Genomic DNA, 10,670 nt, shown 5'->3' with positions numbered 1-10,670 from the left:
GACAGGTGAACGGAAATGCTGATGAACTCATAATCTCTTTGTGTGATGATCTTGTAACTTTGGGGGAAACAAACACAATGCAAAAAAACAACAACAAAAAAAACAAAAAACAAAACTAAGCTACAGTTGATCTGTGAATGGATCAAATGAAAAACTCTATTTTTCGCATGTATGAGGTTGCACTAACAAACTGAAAAACACCTACAGACCTGCTACACAATTTCTATTTATTGCTGTTTTTAACTTTTGTTAATAACCTTTTTTCACTAGTTATATATAACATTTCAATTTTCAGTCAAACAAGAATAAATAGCATTAAAAAGTACATATAAAAGAGTATAAAATGGCCCCAAAAAGTTGAGCATTAAGTGCTACCCCGAAATGAATAACTACAGCCATCTCAAAGCTCTTTTAAAATGAAAAGAATCCTTAAATTAATGATTCCACTCAGACAGCTTTGGAGATGTACCTTCTATCCATCTGTTTTCCTCACAGCTTATCCTGTTCTGGATCACAGTGATCTGGAGCCCATCCCAGATGACTTTGGGTAAGAGGCGGTCTACACTGGACTGCTCGCCAGTCAATTGTAGGGCACAGACAGACAAAAATCCAGTCACACTCATCTTCATACGCATGGACAATTGAGAGTGGTCAATTAAGATTAAGGTTGTATTTTGGAATGTGTGAGAAAGCCGCAGTAGCAGGAGAAAACACAACCATGTGGAGAATACAAAAACTCTACGCAGGAAGGCCGGAGGGAAGATGACTACTTATGTACCACTACACCCACCTGCTGCCCAGAATCAAATCAAATTTCTTAAAAATAGCCAAAACCTCCATCATGTTCATCTTTTGTTAATAACATTAACACAATGCAGGGTCCGACATTATTGTATGAGCCACGTTGTGGTGACCCTGTTGAAACGGTACTGGCACCATATATTCATGATATAATGCATTGCATTCTGATTAATATTGCGTTTGTGGAATATGAGTTATATGAATATGAGCAAAAACCCACCCATTTTTAGCCAGGGGACGGCCATTTTGTCACTCCTGCCAAATGACATCACAGAAGTGACAAAATGGCCAACCCCTGGGATGACGAAAATCGTGTGGATTTTGCTGCTTAACTCATATTCCACAAACGCAATATTATTCAGAATGCCATTTTTCAGCTAGTGGGCCTGCATAGAACATATTCTTTAAAAAAAAAAAAAAAAAGAAAACAGGTTGACTGCTTTAAGATTTTTTTGATTACTTTTTCTTACTTCTGTGTTGTTAGTTGTTTTGCATGTAAAAACAAAAACAAAACAAGAATGTGTTGATTTCATCATATTATTTATGAAATTTCTACTGGCGGGGTCTGGCCAGCATCTCTAAGGTGGCCTCAGACAGTGCCAAACTGGTCCAGGGCCATCGGGCTACCATTAATGTCGGACCCTGCACAGTATGATAAATTCCCTATAAACCAAAAGACTTACTAATAGACATGTTATGCCACTGGGGTAAGTATACAGTGGAAGACTGTCTCATTTAAAGTTGCGCAATCAGAATGGACCAGTACAAAGTCAAGGTGGAAACCGTCTTACGTCGTGAGGTAAGCACGAGGATTTGGCTGGCTTCAGTGGCGGCAGTTGAGGCTTTTTCGAGGGTGTGGCCGGCTTTCTAAAGATTTGTTCTTCAGTCTTGCCAAACCCATCTTGTGGTCGGACAATGGGGGTGACAATCGTGTCAAACTGGGCCAGGTTGGAGGAGACAAGATTGCTGGCCTCCTCACCTCGCTCCCCCTTGTGGTAATATTTGAGGCGGACGTGCCAGGCCAGGCTGCAGACCGCCGACACCGTCTTGAACTGGTGGATGACATTGCGTGGGATGAAATAAATGTCATCGTCACAGAGCTGGGAGCGGATGTAACGGATGCCTTCTCTTCTCAACTGGTTGAGCTTGGCATCATCCAGCCACTGAGTGCACTGTGCAAACAGTCCACATGATAAGAGGACTGGAACATAAAATCACATCTTCATGATGGTAAATCCATCATGGATAATTCCTGAAGACTACCTGAGATACTGGCGGCTCGAACAGATCCAGCTGCAGTTGTTGCACAACTTCATTGAAGTCGCCCGCATGGAAACACACAACATCTTTGGTTACACGAGGTCGATTATTCCTGGGGGAGAGTTTAAAAAAAAAAATACTTATCCATTCTCATAAAAAGTGCCAGACATGATCAAAGCACAATGGTTTTATTCTGAACAAAAGGTTCCCACCGTTCACCAAAGTGCACAGCCTTCAGCACTCCCACAGCAGCAGTACTTTGCCAGTCAGAACTCTGGCCCACATGGTCAGCATGAGCCTTGGTGCGATCCTCAAACAGAATTTCTCTGGGTACACTCGCCCTTGGCAGATAGTGCAGATTTTTTATCTCATTCATGGACCTAAACGAAAAGAAACCATCATCCATTCTGTCCACAAGAAAACTAGCGTATTTTCATTTATACAGTATACCAAAGAGGCAGAAAATCGTCTTTAGAAGATTACTGGTTCAATATAAATTCATGATGAAATTAATTTTTGGTGCTGAAGATATAAGCCCTCAATACACTTAATAAACTACCATATACACTGTAAGAAAAATAAGTTAACTTCTATTAAAGGTAGAGTTTGTAGACATAAAAACAAAGAACAAAAAAAACAAACCTTTTGTCATATACGCTATACGATATGTTAAAAATGTATGACCTGATAGTAGAATATTATTCAAAGGATGGTGGGGACACACGGAGGCTCTCGTACAGGAGACTATTACAATTTCTTGGCTAGTTATTTAACTTTGGTTAGCAAGCTAAGTTAAACAGAAGGAATTTGAATGCTCTCATGTCAAGGGATATATACTGTAAAGGAGGTGTTTGCAGTGCGAATGACTGCAAATGGGTAGCGCACACATTCCAGAAAATACGTCAAACCGGTAACCTTTCGTTTTTGGCAATACTCTATGATGAACACGTTATGCTAGCAATGTTGCTACTATCTACCTTTGAGTGAGGCTACACTCAAATCTTACTAGTCCCTTCAAGACTACATACTCCACGTTAAATGTTGAAATGTTTACCTGCGTCGTTTTAAAGCTGAATTGGACCCGTCGACAGTTGGCACCATTTGTTCTCCGGGTCTCACCCACATAATGGGCCCGTCGTCACTCTGTGAGCGACAGTCCAGCTTCAGACTGGAGAGGCTTCCCCACGGAAGGGTCATCTATACAAGTCAGAAATATTGTATTTGTTCAATCATACAGCTTTCAAATATTCATATAAGCTAATACATGATTTCGACAACATCGCTGCATCAATTTTGTCTTGAAAAGTGAAATTACACCTATTCACAATACAAGTTGGCTGCAGATGGTGCATTAAAACAAAAGTAATGCTTCGCAACTCATATGTTTAGCCATTGCTGTCCAATGTAAAAATTAACATGTAAAAATGGCGATGCCAATTAAAACATTTGCAACAACAACAACAAAAATCAAACCTTTAGTAATGGCGACTCCTCCAACATGTCCAGGAATTCTGGGAAATAGTCTCCCACTTCCTCATCCACGGCTCCCACCAAGCTGATTTGCCTCATGGGTCCGGCCCGGTAAGTTCCGCAACTGTATGTACGTTTCACCTGAGGAAGCAATTAATGTGACTGTCTCTTCTCCACACAAGAAATTCTTTATTTTGCAAACATTCTCAGCTACAACAAGTAGCTGTGTCTCCATCAACTTTGAGCCCAAATATTCAAAGTCAATACATCTTGCACTGACATAATATAAAATAATATATAAAAATGCTGAAAATGGGTCACAAATTTGTGATATGAAACATGGACTGATTCCACCTTTGACCTCAGCTATGCCAAAAACCTTGGGTGTGACATTCTTTAAAACGAGACGAATGCATCATTTGAAGATTCTTCAGAGTGGTAGTCACACTTAGCATTAGCATTAGCATACTAGTCTGCTTCCTGTTGAGCAATGAAGTTGCCTACCCTTCGCATTCTGACATCTTTTCTCAGAGGGTAAAGACATCAAAGCAATACTTTTTCCCACCTGTTGCTCTATGAACGAAATACAGGATTTTGCTGCTACGATTTTGCCATACCTGAGAATGAAAGTTGTCAATTGTCGTTGTTTCAATGTCTTTCTTGCCCAGTATTTCCATTTTGACCGGCGTGTTCGGGAAGTTAAAGGCAAAGTAATCGAGGAAGTCAGGGAGGTAGGCGGCTGCACTGTGCACCACCGCCAAGGCGTACGAGGCCGCGCCGCTTTGCTTCTCAGCAAAAGCCAACTGAAGGAACTCCTGGGAAAAGCACTCCATCTGAGCCGGACTCAGGCAAGCCAGCTCATCGGCGTAGGCGTGCAGGACCGATGCGCCGCCATTGGCTTGCCTTTCCTCGTGCATAAAGCGGCCGTAGGAGCCCGTTTGCAGGGAAGACTTACGGATGTATTGGTCTTGATGAGATAGAAAGGGGGTGAGAGAATCGTTTGGACAGTGTCTGCCAGGCTGGCGAAGATGTTCTTGCTTGAAGCTGCCACATGAGGCCGGATCAGGGTGAAGTGGACCAAGTTCCGATCCCGCACACATTGTTTGAACAGCTTTATTGCTCATCAGTCGTACCTTTTTGGCGGTGTGCTCCTCCTCATGGTGCTTCTTCTTTTTCTTCTTCTGGATGGAGTCATCCAGTGTCAAAGATGTCACATTCACTTTGTAGGACTTGGACTCTGCCCAGACAGAAACAGGTGAACTACCACCAAAACAAATGACCACACCATGGGTGGAGCTACATGGTGTCCAGGGATGGCCTTGTTCACGCCCTGGCCACCACCAATACAATAATACTCACCAATCAATACACCCACATCTAGAGGAAAATGCTGATACCTGTGACTTTACAGTCATTTTCATGTGAGTGGAGTATTTTTAGATCACTTGATACTCTGCCACAATAAATTTATATTAATTGCAGATTTAACGAAAAAAAAAAAATACAATTGATCTGCATGCAAACTAACAGAATCTGTCTTTCGTAAAGAACATTTGTTTCTTACGTTCAATGCATGTATAAAAAATCCACTATCCTAACCCAACAACAAAGGGTTTGAAGTAAACAAAATAACTACATTCTGTATTTTTTTTCCAGTGCAAAATGTTCTCCTGCATTAAAGTTGCCATTCAAGGATGGCACGGAATTGCTAAATAACAAACCAACATTAAGTGCAAGAACTCATTTTGTAATTTTTCCACAAAAATACACTCACTCAAAATATATTATATTATTGAAGTACTATGTTTGACCTGCATTTCATTCCAAATCCGCCCCAAAATTATTAGGTCTACTCAGGTTTTAATACAGGGCATGTCTGCCATCTAGTGGTGAATTGAACTTAAAACTACTGTTGACCCCTGTGTAATCGCAATTCGTCACCTTCACGTTCACACATTTAATCTCTTTTAATTTAAGATATTTTATCATATTTTGGACTTTTCATGTTTTTCCCCAGGTTGGATGGATGGATTATTCCCCCAATTTCCCCCGTTTTACATGTAAAACGTATATTACATGTTTCTCAACGTTTTCTGAATTTTGGGGTTTAAAAAAAGATTTTTTTTATTTTTTATTAATCAAAGGGCCACTCCGAGTGTGGTCCAGTTGCCAATCTGTGCTTTATATACTCCAAGGTCCCAGAAACTTGGTGGGTGTCCCCCAAACAAAACACTTCCTCCATAACCGCATCAATATGTAAACAACATGTAGGATATACACCAAAAAGCCCACGTGTTAAATATACAAAACTCTTACCTATATTGTTCTTTACATCTGCGAGCCCCACCTTTGTATAGGTGTTTTCCTTTCTGATGTTAACCTTAAAGTGACTGTCCCTCGTTGAAGCTTTGTACTCAGATTGTTTGGGAAGTGTAAAAGTGAAGAAGTTGGTTGATTCGCAAGACAGACGTCCTTGCTTGGGATGCTCAGGTATCTTCCTCGGCGCAGCAGGATAAAGAGAAGGAGGAGGATGAGGCAGGTTCCTCTTGGTGAAATTGTGTCTGCGGGAATGATGATGATGATGGCTGCTATGGACATGCTCACTCGCGCTCAAGTTGAGAGGATGAGAATGGCGTTGCAGCAGATGCCACTTGGGGCCACGGTGCTCATGAGGATGAGGATGGAGATTCACTTTATCTTGCTTCTCTGTCCGCCTTTCATCGGACAAGTCCCTCTTCTTTCTTCTTCTCTCTTTGGACAATGGAGCAAAAACATCATTCGTTTTACTCTCTCCTATTTCGACCCGCAGCGAGTCCACTGTCGCTGTCATATTTAAAGCATTTGACGTAATTAAAGCACTTGCGGCTCCTCTGCACGTCCACACAGCGTTGTGCTTCAACCCGTTTGCTTTGCGCACGCGCGAGACGTCGAAAAGCATCACGGGAGATGAAGTATTCTTGTACTGCCTATGTGCGACCACTCACGTTCGCCGTTCTCAATGGGTGACATAATTGAGCGCGAGACAGCGCGCACTCCCTCCACCCAAGAACAAATCGATCATCCATCCATCCGTCCATTATCTATACCGCTTATCCTCACAAGGGTCGCGAGGAATGCTGGAGCCTATCCCAGCAGTCTTCGGGCAGTAGGCGGGGGACACCCTGAATTGTTTGCCAGCCAATCGCAGGGCACACAGAGAAAAACAAACATCCGCACTCACAATACAAAACGATCAAACACGTAAAATTAATAATATTACAAAAAAATCTAACATGAAATAAAGCTGTGCATACCACGAGTGCTTTTTGCGTTTAGGAAATTATTCAGTCACATTAAAAATTATACAGCTATTCGCCTATGTAGGCATGTATTAAAAACATTCTATACATACATACATGTAAGTATCTATCTATCTATCTATCTATCCATCTATCCATGTGTGTGTATACAGTATATATAGGATCTCTCTCTCTCTCAATATATATATATATATATATATATATATATATATATATATATATATATATATATATATATATATATATACATATATATATATATATATATATATATAATTTTTTTTTAAAGTCACAAATTTACGGCAATGTACAATATATATTTAAAAAGGCATATTAAGAGAATTTGGGGGGGGGATAGTGACAATAGTGTATTGTACTTTTAGGGCAGATAATCGTGACCATATTGTATCATTAAATTCTATGTTTTTATTTTTAAAAATCAGTACTTATAACAACTTCAACGCTATCGTGACCCAGTAACTGCAAATTGAAGTCACATTATTGATCATTGATCATTTTGTACAACACATATTGCAAATTTGCCCATGTTGGGACTAATAAAGGTTATTTTCTTTACAAACATGATTAATTTGAATTTTTTTAAGAGAAAGGCCAAAGAATGTCACGCCGAATGTTTTCTACCACCTATCTTAACATACCAACAAACACATGCTTCTGTTTATTCAGTAAACCTTTATTCATCAGTGCATGATCAGAATGCAAGATCATTTATTTTCACCAATTTTATATCTTTTCCTGTCAGTTCCCTTACAAAAATAATGAAAAAATTTACAGATGATAGTTTTTCTGCATGAAGGCAAAGATTTATACAGGTGCTGTACAATTTAAAAACATTTACAACTAACTGTGACGTTAAAACTATATATTTCTTATATGTGTTTGAGCGATACAAGGCCACAGTCTCATACATGGTAATGGAATGCACGGTAAACAGTACAGGGGTCGATCATAACAACAGAGAGGACAAAAGAATTGTAAGTGATGCCACAGACAGCTTCTTCTGTACATCCTTCAACAGGCAGTCTGCTGCTTCACATGGCAACAAGCGTGTGAATAAAAATATGCGAGCCAGACAACACAGTGCTCAAGAGCAGCAACATCAGTGCAGGTTTAAATTCAACCCAATAAGTCCACAGAGAAGTTATTTTAAACAATATGGGCCACTGGTTGACTTCCTTCGATAAACTTTGTGTAATTTTCCACTCCCTGTCGAGTCATTCTCAGAAAAAGTCAATGTTGAGTCACATGGGAACTCAATACATTAATACCTTACTGAAAAGCTTCCCTGATTCTGTGATAATAAATAATTTTCTACAATACACTGATATATTTCAATCTGAATGAAAATCTCTAAAAATAATTGTGAATGCTGTATGTATATCATACTAACAGTGGTGTCAATTCTCAAGAATTTGATAAACAAACCTTTTTGACTCAAGATTTTTGACTTGATGGGAGTAATTTAGTGGCAAATTAAATGTGAGGTGGACAAAGAAAACATTTAAAAGCTGTGGTGGCCATATTTTTGGTGATGACAATATATAGGCATTGTTTAAGAATGCTGAAGTCAGAGCTGTCACTTGTTACAATCAAGTTCTGTTAATTCCATTCATCTAAAATCTGTCAGTATGTTGTAAACACTTTGATAAATAATGCTCAGATCCAGTATATTAAATCGGTGCTACAGCGACATGGAAAAGCTTGCAAACACACAACAGTCACAAAACACAGAGCTGCTAAGCTGACCCATACGGATCACGGAATCATAGAAATAGAATGTATAGATTGTGAAGTACTTGCAGTTGCTGTTCATCAGTAATTTTAACACATTTTCCCTTTGTGTGTGTGTGTGTAGGCATTCACACTGTGCCAATTTATCCATTGTGAGCATTGGCAACCCAGCCAAACAAATATAGGCAGATTTAGCTAGTATAGATTCCCTCCATTGCCAAAGCCTTTTTTTTTTTTTTTCAGTACAACTGTAATGGTTATCTACACATTCTCTTTCTACCTTTGAGACCTGACGAGTGAAATGACTTAGCATGTCTACCGACAGTTACGGTTTCAATAAGTTACATTATTATTAACACGGATGAAACAAACACGAGTACGATAAGCACAAGTGTCCGGTCTGTTGAGTCGTGTGTCAAAAGCTCCCCCAAAAAAGCCGTCAACACGTTGAAAAGACCATGAGAGTCGAAACCCCAGATGCGTATGAAATTAGTCAGCTCATCAATGGAATAGTGTTGTCAAAAAACACCAAATGACTCCAACACCGGGAACACATCCACAAGCAACGGAGAATCAGCCAGTACAAGAATGTGCCTTGAACCTTCACAGTGACAAAATCAGATCCTTCATCCAAGTCTCACAGTGAACTGGGAAATGCAAGAGTTCCCTTCAAGCCGGAGTCTGTAATGACCAGCGAAAACCAAACAAACAAAAAAATCCGATTCAAAAGCAGATTCCGGCGTGCATCACACGCTGTGGAACACACATCTGCCTTGGCAAACTGGGTGAAAAGAAAACATGGGCCATGACTGATCCTGCTTTCTATGTTGTGTCCACATGGGACTGGATCTTGCTCGGGCTGGGAACCTTCCACGGACCCGGCGTGATGGGAGGCTTCTTGCTGGTGGAGGTCCCATTACAGCCGGGGTCCTGGATGCTACTGCTGGACCCCCTGGGGTCCTTTTTACTCCCATCTTCAGGCAACCTGTGGGACCTACTCTCCTTCTCTTTTGCACTCCTGCGGCTCAGTGTATCGCCACCTGATCCTGACCTCTCCCTTTGCACGTGCGACTTTTGAGCCACCGCCTCTTGTTCAGCCTTTTTGCCCCTCTTGTGGCGATCACTTTCCGTAGCGCCCCTCTCCTGCCAATGAGCTGCAGCCTCATCCTTGTGCCTTCGCCCTTCCCCGGCCGGCTTCTGGCCCGCTGGGCGGCGCGGGCTTTGGGGATCGTCATGTTCCCTCTTGGAGCTCTTCCTGGGGCTGGAAGAGCGGTGGTCTCTCTTGCCTTCCAGCTTTCGATCCCTGCTCGTGTCCTCCGAGGATCCCCGCTCTGGTTTTCTGGGGCTCTGGGAGCTGTCGGCACGATCCGCCCCGCTTTCAGGTGCTCTCTTGGGACTGGTAGCCTTGGAGTCACTCCGGCTTGTTTTCCTGGTGTGGGTGCCGGGACTGGTGGTACGCTTGGTGGAAACCTGTTGCCCTCTTAATCTGTTAGCTTGACGTGCGTGCTCCCTCCCGGCGGCAGGCGTGCTGACTGGCCATAGCTCTGTTCTGGAGAACTCATCGGGGATGGTTACCGGGGGTGAGGACGGGGACACTTCAGAGGTAGCGATGGTGACAGAGGATGGAGAGGCTGGAGATGATAACTGCCCGTCGGTTGCAGAGTGTTTGGGCAAGCTTGAGGTTGGAATGGTTACGTTGTCCTTCGAACCTGGGAAGCAAGCAGTGGAAGGGAAGATCATTTGCGATCTGAAAATCGAAGACATCCTTTACTGGGGGATTGTGCACATTCAAGGGAAAATAAAAATGTCATGCATCAGAGGTGCAAATATTGCCACGGTAAAAAAAAACAAAAAGCGCTCCGTTTTCTGCAGGACGCCAGTATTTAGCTTAGTAAAGGTAAATCCTGTGTCACAACATAGTCCCGATCGATCCACAGGCTGCTTAGGTCGCTACAGTTTTGCCCCTGAGCTGCACTGTGCACAGCTTCGGCCGACAGAAAAGCCATTGTTGCCAACATGCTCGATTTCCAGGAGCAACAACTCATGAAAATTCCTCCTTTCGTGGCGAGAGGATGTCAGTGAACAACA

The 10,670-nt window shown here is 41.8% G+C and overlaps 2 protein-coding genes across 4 annotated transcripts in view; both read right to left on the bottom strand.

The window, feature by feature from the left end:
* Positions 1-115: 115 nt before the first annotated feature.
* rsbn1 (round spermatid basic protein 1) lies at positions 116-6,515 on the bottom strand. The gene is made up of 7 exons (XM_086023822.1): positions 5,848-6,515; positions 4,149-4,768; positions 3,535-3,672; positions 3,116-3,258; positions 2,274-2,441; positions 2,065-2,173; positions 116-1,973 (listed from the first exon to the last, which is right to left on the bottom strand). The coding sequence occupies exons 1-7, from the start codon at positions 6,467-6,469 to the stop codon at positions 1,572-1,574; spliced, it is 2,202 nt and encodes a 733-aa protein (XP_085879948.1). The 5' UTR covers positions 6,470-6,515; the 3' UTR covers positions 116-1,571.
* Positions 6,516-7,503: 988 nt separating this feature from the next.
* Positions 7,504-10,670, bottom strand: part of magi3a (membrane associated guanylate kinase, WW and PDZ domain containing 3a) — a 90,815-nt gene continuing 87,648 nt past the window's right edge. For 2 of the 3 annotated variants that reach the window (XM_086023790.1, XM_086023800.1), the window contains exon 21: positions 7,504-10,291. In XM_086023790.1, the coding sequence (XP_085879916.1) occupies positions 9,405-10,291 (887 nt within the window). In that variant the 3' untranslated portion in view covers positions 7,504-9,404. The remainder of the gene's footprint in view (positions 10,292-10,670) is intronic. The other variant, XM_086023809.1, reaches the window with a different exon arrangement.

Source organism: Filicampus tigris, chromosome 1, assembly GCF_054856515.1.
Source record: "Filicampus tigris isolate MCC_2025a chromosome 1, RoL_Ftig_1.0, whole genome shotgun sequence".
Taxonomy (NCBI): Eukaryota; Metazoa; Chordata; class Actinopteri; order Syngnathiformes; family Syngnathidae; genus Filicampus; species Filicampus tigris.
Note: the sequence above shows the minus strand (reverse complement) of the source record. Positions and strands in the feature narration are given on the sequence as shown.

Coding starts and splice junctions, on each gene's coding strand:
- rsbn1 (XM_086023822.1), bottom strand. CDS start 6,469: ATGCTTTTCGACGTCTCGCGCGTGCGCAAAGCAAACGGGTTGAAGCAC. Junction 4,769..5,847: donor AGATGTAAAGAACAATATAG/GTAAGAGTTTTG, acceptor CTGTCTGGGCAG/AGTCCAAGTCCTACAAAGTG. Junction 3,673..4,148: donor TTGACAACTTTCATTCTCAG/GTATGGCAAAAT, acceptor TTGCTTCCTCAG/GTGAAACGTACATACAGTTG.